The sequence below is a fragment of the Centrocercus urophasianus genome, unplaced genomic scaffold (genome assembly GCF_019232065.1).
Source record: "Centrocercus urophasianus isolate 14NV4802_14NV808 unplaced genomic scaffold, USGS_Curo_1.0 seq_15, whole genome shotgun sequence".
NCBI classification, from domain to species: Eukaryota; Metazoa; Chordata; class Aves; order Galliformes; family Phasianidae; genus Centrocercus; species Centrocercus urophasianus.
The window spans coordinates 27927423-27952180 of NW_024884697.1; the positions used below are offsets into that span (position 1 = coordinate 27927423).

The following is a 24758-nucleotide window of genomic DNA, read 5'->3' on the forward strand; positions in this document are numbered from 1 at the left end:
TGTCTGTTTAAATATAAATGCAGCGTTGAGGATTTTAAGGTCCCTTAAGGCAGCTTCTTTGGAGTGGGAAACAAAACAAGGTGATGAGTTTTAGATGTTTTTATAATACAAGAATGTAACAGACTGGCTACTGCTCCCTTAGACAGACCTAATGAGTTATTTACAAACACAGAACAACAGCTGGTACCTGCTCTGGTCTGAGGCCTGGTGGGACCCAGGCATATTCTTCCAGGGCACAGCCAGAGTCGTCATCTGATGTTGAGCTTCGCTGACACGCAAAGACAAGATTGTTAGCTTTGGGCTCCATCTCCAGGGACATAAGTGTGAGCCGTTCAGTGTTTCAGCTGCAGTTCATCAAGCAGTCGATCTGCAGAAAGAGATTAACAGAGCTTTAATAAACTTCAACACGCAAAGACTGATGATCAACATAAGTGATCCTACAAGAGTTTAGTATTCCTTGCATCGGCCAGAGCACGATTATTAGAGCATCACTGCAACAAGCAATTCAAAGATATTTAAAGAGCTCTCAAAAACAGGAAAACAACAAAAGAGAAAAGTGAAAATACGGCTTACTGAAGGGAAAGAAAAGTAACACCCACTACCATGTTCGACAGCTAACATCTATTTCAGTATTAGCAGCCATCTTTTACATTTCTGCTTGCTTCACATGTAGTGTATATAGAGATAGGAAAGACTCAAGACTCATTAACAAAATGAATGAGACAAGCTCCTTCTGAAGTCACTACTAATCTAACAATACAGAACACATGAAAACTGCTTGTCAAAAGCTGATGAAGTTCTTGGGGAGAGACAGCTGTGCAAGTAGCATCCTGTTTTTAACACGGCAGGCATAAAGCAGTGTCTGCAACATTCCTTGTTTTAGCTGTATCAGAGCGGAAGGGTGTTGGTCCAGTTAAATATCTGAAATCCAATTATGGCAGATTAGGCTCTGTAAAATACATCATGATTGTTCTGTTAATTTAAAACCCTACAGGGAGATGCTTCTGTTGATTCATGAAGCCTACAAAGCCCAATATCAGTGGGATCATTTTGACTCACAACTGGCAAAAAAGGCACCTGTAACTTTCTGCAGTAAAAACCTTATTAAGATAAATATCTTACATTCATTCTAGCAGGAGTTCTTAGGAAATATCAGTGGAATACATATTATCAAAGCCAGAGAGGATGTTTTCTGCCAGGACAAACATCCTGAACACGTGAGCTTGAAAGTGTGCTTGCCTTCACACTATGCCATGTGTGAGCTGCACCTTCTGTTTTAAGCACTTTTTTCACCTACCCACCTTCACAGAGACACAACTGTGACATGGCTAGATGCAGGCTGCTGGCAAACTGCAGAAAAACGTCACGTCCTCCACTTATAACCTTTGGGTCTACAGGGAGAGCAACCCACACTGCAAGTCCCATCACCACCATGTTAGAGCAAACAAGCTGCTGCTGGATTGCAGGGGAAAGGAAGGAAGCAGGGGCTCGTTCTCCTCTATGCACAAGGCACTGGTGAGTGCCACACTCTGCTTCTTCAGAACAACACGCAGACCCAGACTTCTCAAAAAACCATGGCCACACACATGTGAAGTCAGCAAATCGGAGAAATGACAATATTTGCTACTACACATTCTGCCTATCCCTGCTTTTAGTATGTTCATACTTTCCCACACCCAATAAAAGAGATGACTTCACTGCTACCCCAAGCCAGTGCTTGAAAAAAGCACACTTTTTCTGTTTTGAAAACAGAGGCGCTGTTTTTTGGTGTGCTGCTAGGATGACAACGCATGATTACACTGCATGGCCACACTGCAAGAAAAAACTTACTGCATATCTTACGGGGCAAGCAGACCTGCCAACCTTCCCTTTAAAAACAGGCTGCTTCTCACAGAGCTTGTCAGACTTCAGGCATATTTTGGCAATCAGACTCTAGGTGAAAATGTGACTGTCCAGCGACTGGCCAGCATTAGCAGATCAGTCACATTAACTGAATTCTGTTGTCTTACATACTGTTATAAAAGCAAGGATAGAGAGTCATGGACTGTCTATTGAAAATACAATGTATGACTGGAATCAAAGAAAAAGCCTCTAGAAGCTCCATCCTGTATACTTAAAATGCAAAGGCAGACATCCTAGTACTAGACTAAACTCCCTGAGTTAATTTCCTTCGGAAACAGGTAACAAGACAGCAAGTGATACCAAACTGTGTCCCTGTCCACACCCTGGTGGAAATGAAGTCAGCCATCAGGTACATTTGTTGTTACAGTTCCTGTAAGGCTGGGGGTGGAGGAACAAGAGAATACTGTCACACTGGTATAAGAAATCACCACTAGCAAAAAAAAAACCAACAATGCTGCCTACTGCAGGAGGACAGCGATGCTAGGGCTGGGTCGGCATCTTGTGCTCCACATCATCTAAACTCCAATAATTCTGAAGTTAGTCTGAATAATAATCCAGCCATCACCATGACGGGCATCAATGAGAAGCTCAAGTCCTCCTGAGAAGCCCCAAGCAGCCGAAGCGGTGCCTCACAACTCCCCATCAGAGGTAGCTGGACGGCTGGTTTACAACAAACGCCTCTCACTGAGGCCTGAGCTGATATTTCCAATTCCTCTGGCATTGTGTCACGAGAAGCAGCACTGATCAAGCTGTCACTTTTCAGAAGCTGACTTCTGCCCCATGGAAGAAAGGAGCCACAAGATGAAGCACCTTTGTCAAAGCTTCACTAGGCAGACTGACCTCAACCACGGCAGCAAGGAGCAAACCTGACATCACATTCAGCCGGAGAGCCTGTCAGCTTTGCAGTCCTGGGGCACCAACACACCGGGTAACCGCGGCACTGCTCGACACGGACCGCTCCAAAGCCTCTCTGTGGGATCACAGGTTAACTGCTCTGCCTTGCTTTCTCCAGCTGACAAGAAAAATAAATAAATGTGACCCTGTGCAGACCTGCTAGCTTTCCTGGGGATTTTTGAGCGCTAAGGCTACGTGCTTCTTCTGTATGGCAAAAAGCAGCGCTGAGTGCTGTTAGGATTTCAAGCACACCAAAGGTACGTAAACACGGGATAGCTGCCTAATTCCAAAGAAAAGGCTTTCATTAGAGATAGAACACTCTCCTTCTTCACCAAGCCTGACGCTGCCTGGGTCACCTTTACCTGCTCATTTTGGGCAGAACAGGGCAGATCCACAGGCCCTTTCTTCCTGTGACACAGAGTGGGCTGGCAGTACAAATGGTAGGGAATAAAGGAGCAACACACCTGACCTCAAGCTGCAAGAAACAACTTCACAATCAGGGTGCTCCTCCCGAAATAAGGTGATTGGCAATGTTCAAAACAAGGTGCATAAATCTCAACAAGTCCAGATTACACAAAGGACAGCGTTCACTTTAAAAGAAAAAGGTTACCATAGTGCTAATACTGAGCCTGCTATAAACTGGCTGACAATACACCATAAAGCAGCATGGCCATGCTGCAAATACTGTGCTGCTGCTGACAGCGAGGTTTCTAAAAACAGCACAGCCTAACAGCAAGCTATTTGCCCAACTATTTCAGCAATTACTTGTTTAGAAGTTCTCCTTCCTTTCCTGCTGAAGTGTAATTTGGTTTGCATTTTCAAGCTGCAAGGCTCTTCCTCCCCACCCCCCAACTGCACCGCTTCTTCAAAGCGAAGCTGTTTGAAACGACTGCATCCTAAGGAGGATTCAGATGAACATAAACAACAGCTGAAAAAATAAGTGCTTTCTGAGGGATGAGTAGAAAGGTGGTCTTCTTTCTTCTCATGCCATGACATCTACATAACACTGCAAGTTCTGGTTTGCTTTTTTCAATTCTGCGGAACATTCTGAGGTTTCAGCTTTGCTCCAATACCACCTCACAAAAAAAAGCTTCCTAGCCTACAAGGAGATATTTTGCTGGCAGCTTGACAGCTATGAATAACATCACTGAGTTAAACAGCTAAATTCGATTTAAAAAGAAAAGCAATTATGACATTTTTTTCCACTGATGTACTAAAATGACCATATAGGACCAAGTTCTCAGAAGGAGAAGCAAAGAGAAACTGCGCTCCCAACTGCAAACCCACCAGCACACGAAATTCAGGGTATCAAACTTAGAGCACAGCCCTCAGACACCGGAGGAAGGTTATCCTCGTGCGAGGATTTCCAGCTCACCGATTATGCTCTGCTGTCACCCCTGACCAGATAGGAGAGGTCACGATTTGCGAGTACGGTTAGACAAACATCTCCTCGCCCACCCCCTGCTGTTTTACCCCGTCCTGCAGGGCAAATTGTTTAACGACTTTTATTGTTAGAACGCTTGTTAACAAGGCAATAGGGGATGCGAGATGCATATCACACACACACACACACACACCCATTCACAACCAAGGCTCGGCGACTTAAGATTAGCGCTGGCAGCCCATTCACCTGCTCGGCGCAGCCCTCCCGCCTCAACCCGCGTTCGGGGAGGAAGGGCGGCACACGGCAGCGATAACCGCGCGGGAAGCTCCGCACGGCTGCTCCCGGCGCGCGTTACTCCGACGGCCGCAGTCCCGCTCCGCGGCCGCAGAGCCGTACTGACACGCGGCTCCAGGTGCGAAGAGCCGCACGGGGCCGGCACCTCCAGGCGGAGCCGGGGAGCGATCCCTTAACTCTCGTCCCCTCGCCCCCCGGCGGAGCCCTGCAGCGCCCCGGGGACAGCGCGTTCGGGAAATGCCCACCCGTCCTTAAGGGCTGCACGGAGTTAGCGAGAAAGAAATCTCGCCTTCTACAGTCTCCCATTGATTTTTTTTTTTTTTTAATTCTATTTTAAACAGCAGCCAGACTTTACTCCAATGTACACACGCGCTCAGGTTTCACTCCGTCACCTGTTGGCTCCCGAACAACACCCTTCTTTGTTAGGGCTCGCTGCCCTCATTTGAGACAAGTTTCCAGAGAAAACACTTGGAGAAAGCGTTCGATCCGTCACCGGGCCGGAGCCGCGAGGACGCAATTCCGCGGTGGCCTCCCCAGCTCATCGCGGCGCAGCCGGCCGCGACGGCCGGCCGGGCTGCGGGCTCCCGGCAGTGAGGTGCCTCCCGTCCCCGCCCCCGCGGCTCCGCACCGCCGCCCGCGTTACCTCCTCGCCGCCGAGCCCCGTCCCGCGGCTCCCGCCGGGGCCCCGAGCATCCCCGCTCGCCGCTCACCTCGGGCTGCGGCGGGGCTCCCCCGGCGCCGGGCGCAACCCGAAGGAAGGGGCGGGGGGGGCTCCTCCTTCCCCTCCTCGGCCCGCCCGCCGAGAGCTACCTGGGCCGCCCCCCGCCCCGGGCCCGGCCGGCCCCCGCCCTCCGTCCTCCGCCCTCCCCCCTGGGTTGCGGGCCGGGGCGGACGCGGCCTCGGCTCCCTGCCGCCCCCCCGGGGATCATCCCCCGGCCGGGGACGGGAGCCCGGCGCCGAGCGCTCGTCCCCGCGGCTCCTGCGGGAGGGGGCAGGAATTCGGCAGGAATTTCTCCCGGCGGCGACCTCGGCTCTCGTGCCGGGAGGAGCCCGAGCCCGAGCCCGAGCCGGGCCCCCGAGGGACGCGGCGGCCGCGGACACGAGGAACCGCGTTTTACCGACGGCGCTTCGCCCGCCGTTTGTGCTGGAAATAGGTTTCCCACCCCGCCCCGCATTGTGCTCTCCGGGAAGGCCGACCCCGCGGTCCTCCGCGAGCGCCCGGGCTGATAAGGACGGGAAAGCTATTGTATTAACAAAAGGAACGGAAAGAAAGCGGTGCGCCCCCGCCTTCAGGGACGCCTCGAGCGGGCCCCTGGGAGGAAGGCATCCCGGGGTGACACTGGGCCGCGAGAACCGCCTGCACCCTTACACGGCGCAGCCCGCATCTGGCGGCCGCTCCATTCGCCACTCATCGGAAATGGAAGCGTCGGGAATAATGTCTGTCCTTCCCCGCTCCGAGGCCGAGTTGACCAGCGGCTGTCTGCGAGGATTGCCCTCTCCTGCAGGGCGCTGACCGTGGCTTCACAGGCTGCCAGCGCCAGGCCTCAGCTGTGGAGAGGAGATGCTCCCCGGGGCTGCGAGCAATGCACTTCGCCGTCGTAAGGCTGAAACCCTGTACAACGTGCCCGTAACTTCTTCCTGAAAGTGCTTTTCGCATGAGTAAAACATTTGGTTTTTATTCAGAAGTGCCAGCAAACTCAGTGCAACTCCTATTAAATCCACCACAGCGCACCACGAAGTGGTTTCAAGCAGTCAATTGCTTTCAGCTCTTCTTTTAAACTCTCAGATTGCTGTTTCAGTGCTCAAGTGCTGGATGGTAATCGAACCCTTGAATGTTAGGCGAAGGAATCAACTGCCGTAACTCCCCCGGGCATTTGCACATTGCTGAGCTATCTCTTTTGATGCAGGTTCCTTCCACAGCAGCAATTGCGTTGCTATGGCTTTCTATTTCTTACACAACAAATACAACGGCATACACGCTTTTAATCTTTAGCATAAACTATGCTCCAGAAGTTGCCTCAGAAAAAAAAAAAGCTAAAAAAAGACAAGCGCAAACCTTCTTGCCCTTTAAGGCACGTTCCACATTCTTGGCTCCGGCTGGATAGAGCTAATTCTTCAAACAACCGGCTGGTTCAGGGGATCTGTAATGGATACGGAGCCGTTTGCCCCAAGGTCTTAGCACAAATTTAGTCTGGGTAACAACTTTCTTTTACCGCTGACCAGGCCACGTGTGTTCTCTGGCCTGCGTGAAATTTGCTCCGAGTATCAGCTGGGTTTCACAGTTCGCAATTATCCACCTCACAGAACATCCCTTGAGATAACACCAGTAATTGCTACCTTTGTTGGCAGTCTCGGAAGAGAGACCAAGGAGCAGGGAATTAATTAACCTCTTGTGCTTTAGATGCAGTTTCCCTGGGTAGGACAGCGGCAAAACACCCACTGCTCAAACCTGATTACTTCTATGGACAAACAGAGGAGATCACCCTCTACATCAGCACCCTTTAATGATCACCACCTTCACTCCAAGAGTTTTAATTAAGTATCATCTCACCTGTTCATTTATTAAAAAATAAAAGTGAGTCAGCTCTGAAAGGTGAAAGCATGCTGTAAGGTGAATGGGAGTGAGACCAAAAAAAGAAATCTGTCAGTCGTAATTCTTTCAGAGAACTCAATGAGAAAACTATTCAAAATAAACCAGGTTTCGTATTTTGAAACAAAACAAGGATTTTGCATATTTCTGACAGTGCAAGAAGAGTCCACGGACATTACAACAGCTTTCCAAAGGTCTGACCACAAATCAAAGCCTCAGCCTGGTACACATTGCTACCTTTAAGGAATTTTAGGAGAGGTGACCAGAGCACGTATGATTCCGACTTCAGGCTACAATGCAAGGAGCTCTAGGGTATTTCTGCAGCACCCAGACCCTCTCCACCTTTAGCAGCATCAGGTCTATACCTTGAGGGAGCAAAGAGGCCAGCGTAAGGGACGCAGTCCCATGGCAGTCTGAGCTATTCTAGGCAAGATCCAACCCAGCAGAAAAAATGGTGGTTTGGTTTCCTGAGCCAGGCAGCACTAGCACGACAAAAAGATAGGCCCAGCTCCTCAAAGACCACTGAATATGGTGTTCAAAAATACAAGTGTAATGTAATTGTATTTGTAGTATCATAGAATATCCTGAGTTGGGAGGGACCCAAAAGGATCATAGAGTTCAACTCCTGGCTTCACACAGGACCACCCAAAATTCAAACCCTATGTCTGGAAAGAATTGTCCACATGCTCCTTGAATTCTGGCAGCTTGGTGCCATTCCCACTGCCCTGGGCAGCCTGTTCCAGCCCTGACCACCCTCTGGTGAAGAACCTTTTCCTGATTCCCAACCTGACCCTTCTCTCACACAGCTCCATGCTGTTCCCTCAGGTCCTGTTAGTGTCACCAGAGAGATCAGTGCCTTCCCCTCAGTTCCCCTCAGGAGGAAGCTGTAGGCCTCCATGAGTTCCCTCCTTATCCTCCTTCTGAATGCATCAATTTTGCTGTGTACAGAAAGCCCTGTGGACATCTATCTGTATCTCCGGATACTTAAGCATCCCGTCAAACCTGACCCTAGGCCTCTTCCAGATTAAGAGCATGAGGTGTACATGGAAGTACATCTTCATAGGTGGGAACATTTGACACAATGTTACTGCTATATATTATCATTAGGGGACACCTGAAGCACTGGGTGCCTTTAAAGCAGAGGTGAAGCTTTGAATCAAAGAACGGCTTAGGTTGGAAGGGACCCCAAGGATCATCAAGTTTTAACCCCACTGCCACAGGCAGGGCCACCAACCTCCAGATCTGGTGCTAGACCACGCTGCCATCCAACCTGGCCTTGAACACCTCCAGGGATGTAACATCCACAGCCTCACTGTGCAGCCTGTTCCAGCACTGCTCTCTCTGTGAAGAACTTCCCCCAACATCGAAAAGATGAAGGACCATAATGAGTCAGCAGAGCAAGTTCAGCTCTTTGTGCCACTCTGCACCTACACAGCCATAGGTGAAACCCCCATGTGCTCTCCCCACTCAGCCTGGTTTCCTCCTGCCTGCATTACATGCGCTCTGTGCTGTCTCCCATGTGGATGGGGGGGATATCTGCCACATCAGGACAGGGAGCTGGCTGAGGAACCGTGTCCAGGCAGACGGGCAGCAGCACAGCAGCTCCTCACCACATGCTACTCGGGGACATCTCACAAATGGCAGGCCAGTGTGGTCACTGGTGTGCTAAGGCCACTCAGTTCTGTCACTGCTTGGTTTTATCCTGTATTTTTCAGGCTATGAAGAAAAGACACAGTGGGAGCACCTGTGATGTCTTCAGGTCTGAATCCTTGCTAATTTTCAAGTAAATACAGAGAAAGCCATCTCCGTAGAAGACAAGCAGACAAGAGGTGATGTGCAACAGAGAGGGAGAGATATGGAAATGAAATTGAAGCCTGCATGGGGCATGCAACAAGTGGAAAAATAAGGGAGAGCTTTTTTTGTCTCACACTGGTTTGTGACTCAGTTGGGGCGCTCACTTTCCACTCTTCTTTGCTGCATTCGGTGTGATGCATCCCCGTGCCTGCTTTATCACTGGCGAAGTAGGCACAATGCCCAACACAACTTTAGAGAGTAAGTGAAAATACCCAATGGAAACATTAGCATCAGATAACAAATTGTGAGCCAGTGGAGTCTGTCTCACCAAAGCAGACAGAAGCACGCTCACGTGTGTTTCCACCCGCTGCAGGATGGCTGCCGAGGCACCCGGAGGGAGGCACAGGTGGGAGACTACCACCCAGCTGCCACTGGCCTGTGGACTGGATGATGTTACAAAGCAAGAGACTTGTTTTATTTCCTCTTCTTAGCACTCCTGCAGTCTGTGAACAAAACGCCTTGTAAAGCCCCGATTCCACTTTCCTTCAGCAGCAAAGAATTAGAAGTTTCATTGAAATGCCTGTCCTTGTTGGATCGGGCTCGGACTTGCTCCTGAACCAACAGGTCTGTTGTGGAACCTGGAAACTCTGATCCCCACAGGCTTTTCAAAAGACAGTAATCTGATTTTATCATAACCAGCTCTGCGCAGCTCACAATCAAACATGGCGTGAGGAGCTGCCTGGGCTGACAGCTCTTCAGGTCTTGGCCACGACATCACTGCAGCCAGTGTCAGTCTCCTGGGGTACCTGCCGGCCTCTCAGCTGCATCAGCATCCCCAGCTAGTTGCCTCCCCGTTTCCCAGGCTGCGTGAGGCATTACCAAGTGCCTTGCAACAACTTGTGCCTGCAACACTTTGCCTGTAGCTGAGCTGACGCAGGGCGCAATCACTGCCTGGCTTTTTAATAACACACCAGCACAAACACCGTTGTGCAACGTGGAAGGTGTTGCATAGCTGGTGCTAATGCGCTGTTTGCTTATTGAGGTACTTTAAAGCCAGCTATTATGCCAAAGCCTATGTGGTTGATGAAGGATATCAATCTTATCTGTGTCAAGTTCTATTCTCAGGCCTTGTGTCCAAAGAATCCGTCACAATTCATCTAAATTGGTTTGGAAATTGATTTAGATTTAAAAAGGAAATGGTATAAACTCTGCGGGGTTCTTCTGCTAGAAGGTGGCTTATCACAGGAGGCATCTGTGCAAAGAGACAAACTAATATTTTAAAATGAACTTTGGGCTCTTAGCGAGCGTGATTTTGTGGATGAGTAAATGCTGCAGTGACGCATGGCCTGCTCCTGCCATGAAGCCAAACTCTGGAGAAAAACAGGTGATTGAGACTAAGTGAAGGCACAGTTTGATATGGAGGATTACTACCACTGCTGCAGCACTATCTCCATAGAAAACAATTTTAAATGGAAGATGAAGTTTGCAAAGGTCAGCGGTAACTTCCCATTGCTTAAATCTGGGGAGGGAGGAAAATCCCACAGTTACTGAATTAGGAAGCCAGCAGACTGCTATGTTGCCATTTTCTGAGACCTATATAAAACAGTACACCACAAACACATGGGACAAACAATGGCTGGATTAACTATTTAGCTTATTTTATTGAATAAGATCACAGGCCATCCTCAAGGAAGGCAGTGCTGTAAGGAGAACATAAAGAATGTCTGATGGGTAACAACGCACTAGTCCTTTGTTAGCTTTCAGTAAAGCAGTCGTAAGAAAGAAAAAGAGACTGCCAGAGGTATGGGTTGTGAAGATCAAAGGCCATGCAACCCTACTAAAAGGCATCACCAAAAAAAAAGATATGCATTTCAATCTTCTACACAGAAAAATCAACCAGTAAGTACCAAGTCATATTATAGGCAGGCACGGCTAGGAACAATCCTCAGCAAACTGAAACATCTGTCTCAAGGCTAAGCAGGCTTCCACCTCAGCAGATATTGCTCTTCTATCCAGCCAGTTTACACCACTGCTTCTGTTATTGCAGCTTTCTTGATTTTTATAAGATTTCTTCATGCTTAAGAAGGCTTGCCATGGGCTAGGCAGGATCCAAGTGACACCCGCTCTACAGACACTAATCCATAGTTGTACAACGAGTTCCCATGCTTTAAATTGTGGCTGGCTTAAAAAACAAGACTAAATCCTCTATCTGAAGTTCATTCTATGAGAGCTGTGGAGACTTTACCCCTCACTTCCATGTCTTTCTTGAATGTGTTATAAATCTCTATAAGCTGGCCCCTTGCTAAAGAAAAAACAATCCCAGGGTTTTGTTTCCCAGTGGAATTTCTGGAAAGTAACCCACTGCCCTAAAACGGGCACCAAAACAGCCCCCAGTTTACAGACCTGGCCAAGGAAAGTTAATACTATAGGGGGTTTGCCCTTAGTACAAACTCCACCTTACTAGCATTAATCTGACTGTATGACCAAGTAGGATATAGGGTAAACATGCAGAGTTTATGCCTGCTTTCTCTTTTCCTAGGAGGATTATGATTCAGCCTGTTTACAGGGAAACTCAAATGGGCTTTTCACATAATTATGAGGACTGCTGATTTAGGAGGTTATGTCCTTTTTCTTTCTTTTTTTTTCTTTTCTCTCTCTGAAGTACAATTAGTTCTTTCCCAGAACTGGTTTACTGTGGAATGAGTTGAATGCAATTGTCAGCATAAGGAAGGGATAGGAGGTAAGGAGAGGGATGGTCCTGCTCCTGGTCAGTAGCTAGTTATTATAAACACCCTGATACATCAACACCACATCAAACAGAAGCCAGGAAAGATCGCTTCACCAGCATTTCTCTCTGCCAAGTTCCACTAGGATTATGGATACACAGGTATGAACTGAAGGGAAAAAAAAACAGCCAAAAAATAGCCAAAAGTGCCACCACATCAGTTAAAAAAAAAAAAATAAACCAACAACAAGTTCGGCCAGACCTAGCAGAGATACAGTTGAAAGGCATTATTAGAGTCATATTTCTTCTCCAAGAATTCCCTTCTCTACATAGCTAGATCAGGTGGTGACTTAAAGCACTGTTTTCCATTTCTTCATGTAGATTACATGTGAAGTTCCAGTCCAAGATGTCCTTTCAAGATGTAAGTTACATCTGGTTTTCAGCAGGATAACAGTGAAGATTTCAGTTAAACAAATACTCAAATCAAGTTAATTATGTTCTTTTGCTAGCAGCCATTAGATTTTCCACACAAACTACAAGACACTTAATTATGTAGCTACAATAGGGAAAATTGTCTTAGGTTCCCTAAAATATCAAGCTTCACCTCATCGCCAACATGACGTTAATACAGACAAGACTGGAGCCTCCAATACACATCCTTAACTGCATTCATACAAAAATTTGCACAGTGTTAGGAATAAATAGGCATATTTTCAGAACATTTTATTCACAGTAATGAAAATCCTTTTTTAGGTGGTATCCAGCAAAGTCAAGATTGCTTTAAGAACGCTCAGCAGGCACCCTTGACATGAATGACCTTTGTACAAGCATCCATTTATTCTTAAGTCTTTCTGGTACTGTCAGCTGCTGAAACAGCAACTGTTAGACATTACCTGACACTTGATAGTTTGCTAGAAGTCACCTAGCTTTTAAGCTACACCCACCTGGACACGTCAGCATATCCCAGCTTTTCTTCCTTACCAGCTTACTTAGGAAGATGGATTGCTTTGGACACATAGCTGTGAAGGAATGTCTAGCTTAAAAAGAGTACTGGAATATAACAGAAGTGAGCAAGTGGCAATGCAAGCTATGGCCACAGACAGTGCATGCTTCTAGAATAAGCAGGATCCCCTCCCCCCCATTTAAAAAATATATTTACACTCAGTCATTATGAAGTGAGGGACTGCTGTGAGTCGGAGGGAATCTGTTCAAGTGTCAGACGCTTTCTGAAAGACTGTTAAAGATTAGTTTCTTCAATTCAGCAGTTTCTAAGGAAGAATTCCATCATTTTTAGAGTTAGCAGAAAAACATGCCACCTACTCATTACATAATGCTTCAGTATCTTTTAAATAGGTTTTGAAAGAAAGCATTTGAGACAGCACTATGAATACAAGGCGAAACACTACTTTGTGACAAACAAAAGGTTTTATTAAGTACAACCTCTGAGCGTCACATCTGCCGTATATGACTCCAGATTCACCTGACAGGTGATTTGTCAAGACAATGTTTTTACAGGTCTGAGAATTAGCAACTGTCACGTTCTGAGGCCATACAAAGTCTTGAGCGTACGGCTGTGTGTTTAATATTCGTTCTTGACAATTTACTACCTTTAAACATTCACATTTTCCTGACTTGCTTTCTTGTCTACAACAATTATTGCTGAGACAAGTTTAACTCCCAGCCAATTAGTAAGCAGAAGAAAGATGAGAATAAATATTTCACAACAGCCCTATACACAACTCTCCAACTTGATGTAATCTTTGGATTTTTGTGTTACACACATGCATCCCTCCCTCCTCAGTCATCATCTACTTTCTCTTCAGCAGGACTCCTTCATAATTCTCCTTCCCTCATACACAGAAGTAATGAGTCAGTGATAATTACATTGTTTTTGTAAATGCAATATATTGACAGCTGTCTTGGACCTTTCTTCCAGCACTGTAATGAGAGCTCTAGTCTTCTGAAGGTACCCTGAAACTTGCACCACGTGATTTTTAAAGCAAGAAACACATTTTTTTTCCAACAGAGTGGGGATGGAGGCGTGGTTCAAGGTCACTTTTTAGCTTTGGGCATTTGCCAGATGTCCCATACACACTTCCTGGAAGGCAGAAGCTCTGTTCCCAGAAGTAAGACCTTAACAGAATTCACTGAACAGAATGAGACATTAAGGAAAATAAAAAAGTTTTTCTTAAAAAAGTAATCTAGTTACACTACCCACAATTTCATTAATAAGAATGCAGTTCCTGAAATGTGGAACCCAGATCTTGTTTTGAGTACTACAACTGCTCTCTAAACAAACTTGAGTGCCATTAGATTAGGAATGGAAGATTAGGAAGTCCATACTCAAAAACGATTCCTAGCATGCTGATCAGATAGATGATCTCTAAAATTTGGCAAGACCAAGTTGCCACTGCAAAGGTCCAGAGAGTTCCCTGCTCAGTGGGAGTGAAACCCCATAGGCTGTTCACACTACATCAAAACACAGAAAGCACCAAGAGCCCATACCAACCTGGGTTGACACTGTGTTGAGATCACAGAGCCTCAAGTGCTAGTCACCTTCCTCTTCTAAATGAGATCTGGATTTGCTTCTTCATTACACGTAACACTAGGAAGTCTAGAGAACATCTGCATAACCAAAGCTAGTTTGTAGTATAACATAGGTTCAGAAGTGTGTACTTGGCACTGTCCAAAGCACCCAGTAGATGATGACTTGTTAAAAATGCAGCTTGATCAACTCTTGCTTGATACCATTACACTACTACAGCTACCATAGCTGTCTAATTCTTCAAGGCATGAATGATCAAGTGGCACCAGCTGCACCACTGAGATGACACACATACAAGAGGAGAGACAGATTTCATTAACAAGGAAGAGGAAGAATGCCTGGGAGAATTATAAGAGGGTGGGTAGCCCTCTACAGTTTAGATGCTAAAATAAGACCTTTGTACCTAACTACAATCTTATTACTCAGCTGCCACAACTGCAATGGACAGGTTGCCTCCTCTTGACTTCTCTTTGATCCACAGAAGACAGTGGAGTTAACACAATAAGGGCAAGAAGCTGAATCAATATGCTGATTCTCCCAGCAGTGGATTTCAACAGAGACCCGTTACTGCACAGTGAAAATGACTGAGGTAGGTTCAGGAGATGCAATTATCTGTAGCTTTTCCTCATTAAGCCTTGCAACTCTCTCAATGGGAATTTAAGAACATACATACCTCTCTGTATTAACTTCACAGGAGATGAACAGCACAACAAGCCGTTCACATTTTGTGTTATCAACAACTAAATGCTGAAGAGCAAGATTTTGGATCCAGTTATTACATATAATTATACCTATCTCCATGAATAAATAAAAACTAGTTTGCATTTTTTCCCTGATCATTAGCCTCATTTGCATAAATGTTATGAGGCCAGTTCTTCATCCATTAGCGTGAATTAAGCGATATCCTGCTGCGTGCAGGACTGCTCAGACATGCTGACTGCAGAGCAGCTGCTCTCTTCTTTTGGTATTGAATGTTGATTAGCATCACGGTGCATGACACACTGCAGGGCATATCATGTGTCATGCTATGGAATACAACATTCAATGAGAATCCTAAGCAAATCCCATCATTTAGAAGGCCAATATCTGCCCTGAACAGCAGGGTGATAATTAGGCACGTGGTCCATCTCAGCAAGACTGAGCTGCTTGAACAGTGAGCATTAGTTTTCATGGGACAACACTGAGCCTATCTGAGGCTGAGCTCTACGTTTTTTTAGTTACTGTATCATCATCAAATCAATTCACTGTTTTCCAGCAAGGCACTTGCACATTATCTCATCAATTCTGACCTGTGAGACCGAACAAAGCTTCTGCATTAATAAATCAATAAAGAAGATTTAATGAAAGACACAGCAGCTATGAGCAGAGTGAATTATACAAATGTAAATGCCAAAAAACCTGATCAAGATGTAGTATCACTTCGGTGTAACTCTTAACAGATCTTCAGCAGAACCAGTAAGTTCTTTGTCAGCTTTCCTCACCTGAAAGATGGGGTGACACTACCTTGTCTTGCAAAGATTCATTATTTGAAGACTACTTTGACAATACTGTAAAATAGTGCAACACCGTATTACAAACAACATTTCACTACTTACACAACATTAAATGGAGGCAGGAAAAGCTTTTCACAATGCCAGTGGAGCAATTAATATTACATTACCCAAACTGCTGGGGGAAACTGGTTTTGATTTGTTTTAGGGGTTTGGTTTTTTGTGTCTTAGTGTGTTTTCTTTTTTCTACCTGAGAGCATGTTTCAAGATTGAGTTGGTAACAATACAGAAATGCTTTCAGCACTGCTGCCTCAACTCATCCACAAAGCAGCATCTAGTAGACATCAGCAAAGACAGGTCTTTTTTGTTCTGTGTCTGGAACTCAGTTAGTAAACATTTCAGCATGCACATTTCTTCTCCAGAAAGACAAATGCAGCATCAGAATCCACTCTTCCAGCTATCACATTTTGCTGTGCCTGGCTCTCACATGCTGCTGGGCCCTGCTGAAAGCAAAACAGCAGAATCCCAAGTTTGGTCACTGGAATTGATTTAATTAATGCTGTAGTTACACATCTGTTTCTAAGAGCTGAGCTAGTAGAACCCCCATACGAAAGGTGTTGGAAGAAATCAGAGGGACATCATTAGTCAGAAGAACAATGACAACGCATAAAACAACCCACAGCTTTTTCTGTGCTGGTCACAATACAGTCAATTTCTAGGAGGACACTGTAGCATAGTAACAAGGGGGCAAAGAGCCTTCAGCAGTCTGTGTGGCACATGAGGAGAACGCTCATGTTGACGATGCATCAGGAGGGCCTGCCAGACATCTGCCATGAGCCCTCAGTGAGATTCAGTGCGGTAGCTTCATCCTTTGGGGCAGTACCATCTACTGCCTACCACTACGGCCAAGGGGCATTTGGAGTTTCTTGGCTCTCCTTTGATAGGGAGCACACTAAACTGTCACTGAACAGGGCCAAGACACAAGCCTAACAGTCACCTACCCCATTTCACAGGTGTACATTCCACAGCATGTTTTTGACTATTACTCCTGGACATGGCGTGTAGGATATAGGAAAGCCATAGACTGTTCTGCTACATGAGGTGAGAAACATAGAGCTGTGTTTTAGTTTCTCCAGCCTCCACTGTCCTCCAGCACTGGTTCAAGGAGGCTTTGAACCACGCACCATGTGTGTGCCTTCATGTAGTATCCCAATGCATGCAGCATCCCAAGGTTCCTCAGGCAACATTATTACTCAGATTGGGCAACACAGTATTTCGGACACACAGAACAGAAGAAAAAAAAAAAAAAAAAAAAAAAGAAGAAGAAGAAAGAAGAAAAAAAGAAAAAAGACAATAGACAAAGAGGAATAACATCTCTATTACAGGTGCAGCGGGGTGCACAGTGCAGGGCAATACAGCATGGGTTTGGCCATCCCGACTACTGGTCTCAGAGAATCACGTTGCTGAATGAAACACAGCTCAGGCAGATGGAGTCTCAGATTTCTGAGAAGTCTTGTGCTAACTTTTTCAAGCCCCTATAACATGTATAATAGCAGAACAACTGCTGCCTCTCTCATTTTTCAGGCTTACATCTCTCAATTTCTTGGCTTACAAAAGTTTCTAGATAAAATTTTGAAATATGTCTTCATCCAACCTGAATGCTGGAAGTCATTATTACAGACATCAATGCAAAATGCCTATGTTATAAAACATTAAAACAGCCTTCCATTACTTGGAAGCTCTTTGATAGAAATGAATCCAATTTTTAATAAAAACACTACTAAGCCACACAGATTTGAAAAGCAAATAAAAAATAATTCCAAAAGAGCTCCAACACCCCCACATGATTGAAAACAAAACATTATTGGAGAGATTTTAAACTGCTTTTTTGGAGTTAGGATCATCTTTTTTTTAACACGTCTTACACATAAGTGAACCTTTAACTCAAAGAAGCAAAAAGACTTTCAATGTCATTCACACAGACATTAATCTCATAGAATACTGCTGTTTTCAATCATGTTAAGCAGTGTTAATTTTTTCTCATTATCAGTAAAACAAAATAAGTACATGCTGAGGATAAGGAAACAGCTTTGTTTATCTTCAAAATCATGTGCTTACCAGAACTAAAGCATGTATTTGCCATATGTCAGCCCCTGCCCCCCTTCTTTAAATTACATATTCATTATTATAGCACGGTGGTGCTATATTGCTAGCCAGGAATAGAGCACATTTTAAGGAGCAATTAAGTAGGATAAAACTACTTGAGAGGTTTTTCACCACCAGCACCTCAAGGAGGCCAAAGGGGAAACCTGACACTGAGAAATGTCAGCCTGAACTTGATGAATTTTTACTCAGAGCAATGTTCCCCCCTCAACAATGTTCCCTTCCCACGCTGCTTCACAACACCATCCCTTAGAGCTTCCTTTTATTCTGTGAAAGGATGGATCTGTTTGGATCAATGTATTTAATGGAGCCATATCTTCTGTTATTGTTTCAAGCTTCAAAACTCAAACCATCTGTATTCTGCATGCTGCCTGCCAGCAAGGGCCATTTTGCCAAACAGCTTGCATGTGCTGAATCCAGCAGTCCTGGTCGCAGACACACTGTGACAATTCAAACACTCCCCTCGGACAACAGCAGCCTTTGCATAGCACTCAGGCCTCAGCTTCCAGGCCTGGTGGGACTAAGGCACATAGCAAACCTCAGCACCAGGTCAAGTCTGAAGTCCTCTGCTTTGCTCTTTTGGTACTGGGATTTGAGACCAAAAGTCTAACGGCTTTGTTTTATGGCTTAGAAAGGAGAACCTCAAAGAGTATGATCCCTGATTTAAACAAAAGCAGATTCTCTCTGATACAGAAGAAACACAGTGCTTAGCAATGCTCTGCTTGCAAACGTTATGCTTTTGAGAGATCATATTTTTATGGACAAATGAACCCGTGCGGTTTAATGTAGAAAAGAACCTTTATTTTTACAGCGAAATGAAAACAGAAGTCTGTGAAACATTTCCCAGCCTTTTTTTTTTTTTTTTTTAATAGATAAGAGTGACATAAATTTTTACCTGTCTTTCAACAATACTGCCAATATCCTTGCTATTCCTCTGTTCCCCTGGGATTTCAGAAGCCCAGCCTTTCACACGCGTAGTTCTTAAATCAACACACGTTTGTTATTTAGGTTATATTGTCACTGCTTCCTTTCTGTTCCTGTAAGAGCAAGGCATGACGTGGCTGTTTCTTCCCAGCCCGCAAGCTGCATCTTTAAAAGGTGACTATCGTGCTCTCCACACCCCTACAAGAGCTAAGGAGAAAATGCTTTTGCTGCATAGAAAGACTGGCAACTCTAAACACGCTGCAATAAAAAGCCAGACCAGATAAAAATTCCATTACGTGCTTATCTGGAGTGATTCTTCCCAGTTCAAAGGGTCAATTTCACAGCGGGGCACCAGCGCTTATCAGCCAGCTCCGCTGAGCCTTTCACTTGCAAAGAGAAGTGTTGCCTCCAACCGGCATGACAACGGCTCTATTAAGCAGGCACTTCAAAGATACAGATGTTGTAAACGCTTTGATTTTGCCCAGTGCTCTATGCCAGCGCTGTCCAGCGGACTTTTTCATGCAGAGGTCGGATTCTTCAATGGGGAATCGAAAAGTAGGGAATAAAGACTTGTGAAGTGCAGCAAACCCATTCCATGCCTCCACTGCTAAATCAGCTCTCGGTGTTTTCCCAGGTGGGGAATGCCTTTGGCTCTCTCTGGTCTTCTCCACTTGTCTGGAACTGGTCAAAATACCTGATGTCTGCAAGTATAATCAATGTCGTGCCCCTTAACATGGGGTTGAGAGATACTTGAAGAAGGACAAGTCTGTGGTTCTCCTCCTCATCTCGCTGGTGTGTGCTGCAGCCTAGGCCTGTGCCCAGCATGCCATCCTTCAGAGAACTCAGGGAGACACAACAGCTGTGAGAGCCGTAACGCAAATGGTTCGGACCAGCAGTGCTTTAAACTCAAGGCCCATATGTGACCACAAAACAAAGCTACTGTAAAAGGAGGTTCACCTAACCTGCTGTAACAGGGTGCCAAAGCCAGAGAATGTGCTGGCATCCCACAACCCTGGTGCCTTCCTTCCAGCAGGAGAAAACACAGGGTCAACAGCAACACCACTGAGAGCTGGCAGGACAGGCTGTTCAGCTGAGCAGATCTGCTGATAGCTGCCTGTCTGATAGCAGCAGCCACTCCACAGGCTGCACAGGCCACAGAGCCAGATACCCCCTCTGCTGATTAGGGACACACAGCGTTTGGTTGCTGTGTGGAATGAGCCCGATACAGCACCTAGCAGCTGGCACTGCCTGGTTACCGCAGGAGCATCTGATACAGATCATTCACCTTAAGGGGCACACCTGGTCATCCGACAACTGCCAGTGTGCATCCAAGCTGGATGTATGTGCCTTTATCTAGATCTGAGATGACCCACCAGCCTCACACCTTTACCATTATCTGATCCATGACCTTTTCTTGCTCATAAACCATATGTTTTCAGTAACACTTTCCTGCCTTGAGAGCAGGAATTCTACACATCGTCTGTCTTTTAAAATTCCTTTTCACTCAGTCCTCTCCCCACTTTTCTTCAGAGAAACATCCCAAAGCCCCCGCTTTATTTTTCAGGCCAACCATCTGCTTGGCCTGAGCAGCATCCTTTGGACAGAGCCTGGCAGAATCTGCAGGCCGTCTGCAGCCTAGCTATCTCGACTTATTAGCTCCCAACCCTGGGGACACTCCTACAAGATATGCCAGGAAAGATTGCAACAACAAGGAGCTTCATTTTCACATGAATCAGGACACCACAGGAAGCTTTCCAGCCCCAAACATTTCCTGTCTGATCAGCAGGCCACAGTTTACACATAGAAGTAAGCCCGTGACCCAGAGCAAATCAAGGCCATCTACTGCAAAGCACTGGTTGAAAACACACTTCACTGGAGGCCTGCTCTGATTTTGCCTACTTCCTTCTAGTCACTCAATCTGCTCACATTAAATATCACCTTCACCAGGGAAAAGGAAGCTTTCACTTGGAAAGCTGTTCAGTTTATGCAAGAACAGTTGAGAAGGGAATGGGATGCAAATGAAAGCTCTCCTATTCCTGCAGCCCCACAAGTTCAGAAGGGAGCCCTGCACTTTGCCTACCCAGCAGGGTTGCAAAGCCCTTCACTCAAGGCACTGCACAATGCAGGCTGCGTTTCCCGTGGCTGAGCCAGCAACACCGGCATTTGCTATGGCATGTCCATGACCAAAGCCATATTGCAGCTTCAATAAAACTTACGAGGGCAAAATAAGACCTTAACCTCCACTGCTGATAGGCTCAGATTGACTTAACGTGCAGGTTATAAACAGTTTTGTCTCGGGGCTTTATTCCCTCTCAGCTAACACACATTTATATACCCTCTCTTTCCATGCTCCCGGCAGCAGGGAAATAATGGCTTGTGGTTGACTTGCGCACATGTATTCTCTCTTGTTCTCTTTTGTCCCACCTCCTCCCACCTCCCTTTCTTTTGCATTATCTTTCAATTAGTCACAGAGTGCAGTAAAACACACAGTTCTCTGATCTCTGAGACGATCTTTTATTTACAAACATGAGTACCTGCCTTCCAGTCTCTAGGAGAAGCAATCTTTCCGGGATTAGAGGAATGAGATAGGAGATGTTTTAAATATTTATGCTGGCAACCCGTAATAAAAACACTGGCTGTTTTTTTTCTCATTGAATATATTCAGAAAGCTTAAAGGCGAGTGAGCGTGACTTGACAGTCCTGCTGGCGGCTCAAGCTCTAGGATACTTCGAAGAGAAAAACTTAAACATTAAGACTAACTTCTTTTTACTGGCCACCCATCACTGATAGCACACTTGGGTTAGGACAGGGACTCCCCTCTACATTTCAGGTCACCTGCCTGTCTTATCCTGTAGAAGTTACAGGGCTCATAAAAATGCAGTAGGAAATAGATTGGTTCACTGAAAAGAAGAAACAATGGAGTGCATGAGGCTGGTTCTGGAAACAAGGTCAGTGGCCTAATTTTTCTTTGTTTATTTGGTTTGCTGTCTTTTTTTTTTCCCATAACACCTTATTTCAAGCACCTCAGGCTTTGCCTAGATTAGGAAGCTGTACTACTTGGAGGACATGAATACCATTAGCAGAAATATACTTCTACTGGCATAGCAATTTCCTTTCAGCAGGTGAAATAAAATTTGTCACAGGAAGTTTTGTACAGAGCACAGATTAAAACACGTCCCTTTTCATTTTCCCACTTTTCTGAAATACACCGTGTTGTTCAGGGGACACCCAGTTCTTCTGCCACATACTTCAGCCACATCAGCTCCCCAGCCAGCCACCATGGCACTCAGCCACAAGAAGCACCAGAACTGGACCTACTCCCTCAGTAGATGCCAGGGTCCATCCATCCATTCCCATCTGTTAGCAATTAGATGCAACACAACGTCTTGCTCTAGGACAAATTCTAAGCCAGTGTTACAGAAATATGGTCCATGATCCTCAGAGATATAATAATCTTTAGTAGGCTTCACAGGAAGAAAAAAGCTAGTGTTGCACTGCTATTAATACCTCAGGTTTATTAAGTACTATGCGCACTCCTACGCGCACTCCAGAGCCATGAATTGCTACACATATTGCACAAGTTGCCTAAAACAAGTCATTTATAGGGTGTTTAGTCAGCATGCTATTGTCCACTAGTTTGGGCAAGTTCTATAGCAACAAGCTATAGGACATTAGGATTAGACGCATGTGTCATTTTTAACTCATGGAGAGCAATTAATTTAGTGCCACTCCTCCAACACACACACAAACTGACCTGACTGACAAAACAGCGCTGCCTTGAAAAGCTTAGTCAAGATCTCATCAGCTTCTATCTAGATGGCTCTCCTTGACAACACTGTTCTACTGCAGCGTATCCTTTCATCTTATAATCTGACTTGAGGAAAAAGGAAGAAAACACTGAAATAAGACTCTGCAGTGTGCAAATTATCCTGAAATATCTTTTTATTGAACCAAGATATAAGTACTTACTAAAAAATACTGCATGCCCAGCTTTATAGTTGTAATATGAGCAAGCCAGGATTACCCTGGAAACAGAACAAAGCAAGACTCTGTGTGTAAGAGTTTATCAGGAACTGATGGATTAGGTTTTCTAAAATACTGCTCATCTAGAAGAGCCAATCTCAACATTAACATCATTAACTTAAGTTACTCCATCATCGCTCATTTGGGTTTTCTCATGTCGCCCATCACTTTCAAAGCACGTCCCTAAGAAAAAGCCTTGCTTTAGAGTTTATTTCATGACATTAAGATGATGGGAGTTTCACATCCTGCTTTGTATTTTGAGGTTCACAGTGGCCCACTTTTTTTCCTAGGAGAATGCTTCAAAGAGGCCAGGTCAGTTCATCCAACAATTCAGAAGGTTCAAAACTTTGAAATGACTAAAAAAATCAAGTCAGTGAAGGGAACAAGAGCAAAAAGCCCTCTGTGACATGGCTGCTGGGCTCCCTGCCAGTCAGAGCTGGAAATCAGTGCTGGAAGTGGTAAGGTACAGAAAGTTTCAGCCGTCTGAGCCCAGACCCCTGAACACAGGCATCTGCAGAGATGTGCGTGCCTATATCAAGCAACAGATCAGGAGCAGAGATTCATGAGCTAGTGGAGACTCAGGCTCATAAATCCACATGATGCAGTACAGCTGGATATTCAGCTTGAGCCAGCATCACTACAGTCACATTTACATAGCTCTTATGCTGCTGAACTTGGATGTCTCTATCACATTCCCTCATAGCTTCTGCTTCCAAGGAAGTGCAGCCAACTAGAGAATGCTGGGAACACACATCTGGGGTACAGAAATGCTCCAAGTCAAAGCTGATGAGGTGAATCACTATCCTCCTGCCAGCTGAAAGATGGAAGAGATCTATCAAGCAACTCTCCTGCCCCATCCCGCTGGGCAGTTGAGATTCCTAGCAGCAGGAGGAGAGATCCAGGTGGGCAGAGGAGCTAATGCAGGCAGTCTGCATTCAGAAACAGATGCTCAAAGGAAAAAAAAAATATATATATATATAAAAAAAAAAAAAAAAAAAGTTAGAAAACTGTTTCAAATAGGACTTCAGTGCTTCCTAAAGTCAGAGTAAACTCAAAAGATTATTGCTTCCAATTAAACCTTGGCATATGGGTGAGACCATGACAGCGTTAGATACAAACAGCACCAATCTGCTGAACAGCCTAAAACTGATTTCTGGTCTTTCATTTTAATGGTGTCCAATGGGATAAATAAGAAGCACAGTCAGCACTGGCAGCTTTGGGAAGAAGCCAACACCAACACAGCAGATTGAGCTGGGGCTCAGAAATCAGGAGGAAAGGTTCTCAGGGAGGCCTGTAGCCCAAGGCCAAAACACAGGAAGGGAAAGGCAACTGAAGACACCCTCGATTAAGCCATGTAAATCACTAGAAATACTTACGTGGAGTGAAGAGTGATTGGAAGTGAGGTCTGGCCACACACAGGAGGCATTTGGAGATTGCTTTCTCTTTGGTCCCCTTGCCCTTCACATTAAAGGATTCATCCTGAAGCAGAACAGCCACATTTTCTTTGTTTCAACCACTTGGAGGACTTTATCCTCAAGCACAGGGGGCAGAGCACTGCACTGCTCACAATACTTTGCTCTGTGGAGGCCATGGGCTGGAGATGCAATGCTGACCTAGCAGGCTCTAGCCTGCCAGGAGACTGCAGGCTCTCACTGTTAGTGAGGCAGGGCTGGTAACACCACCTGCATCTCCAGAGGCTGCCCCTGCAGCAGTGATATCCCTGTGGCAGACCTCTTGGCAGAGCTTTCAGAGAAGCAAGTCTGAAAAATATGGTGTGCCACACATGGTTAGAGAGGATGGGCTGCTCCACCAGGAGTGTACTGGCTTTACACACAGCTCTGCCCAGGAGCAAGGGATGCCTGGCACAGCCACAGGGCTGTGCATCAGACTTCCTCCTGCTTAAGGCATAATGGGGTTTCAGCTCTCAACCACACAGTAATGGCAGTGCTAGTTCTGGCAAAAGAGGGCCTGTCCCACACCCAGGCCTACAGTTAAAGCAACATATATGGGGCCTTACAATTTCCCTCTCT

The 24758-nt window shown here is 45.6% G+C and overlaps 1 protein-coding gene across 5 annotated transcripts in view; it reads right to left on the bottom strand.

The window, feature by feature from the left end:
* Positions 1–24758, bottom strand: part of PRICKLE1 (prickle planar cell polarity protein 1) — a 61106-nt gene that overhangs the window by 10283 nt on the left and 26065 nt on the right. The window contains exons 1-2 of one of the 5 annotated variants that reach the window (XM_042815947.1): positions 5185–5237; positions 188–367 (exon numbers count right to left, since the gene is read on the bottom strand). In XM_042815947.1, coding sequence (XP_042671881.1) covers positions 188–319 — 132 coding nt within the window. In that variant the 5' untranslated portion in view covers positions 320–367; positions 5185–5237. Of the gene's footprint in view, positions 1–187; positions 368–2742; positions 4463–5117; positions 5136–5184; positions 5238–24758 lie in introns of those variants that run through there. The other 4 variants (XM_042815951.1, XM_042815949.1, XM_042815948.1 and 1 more) reach the window with 4 other exon arrangements.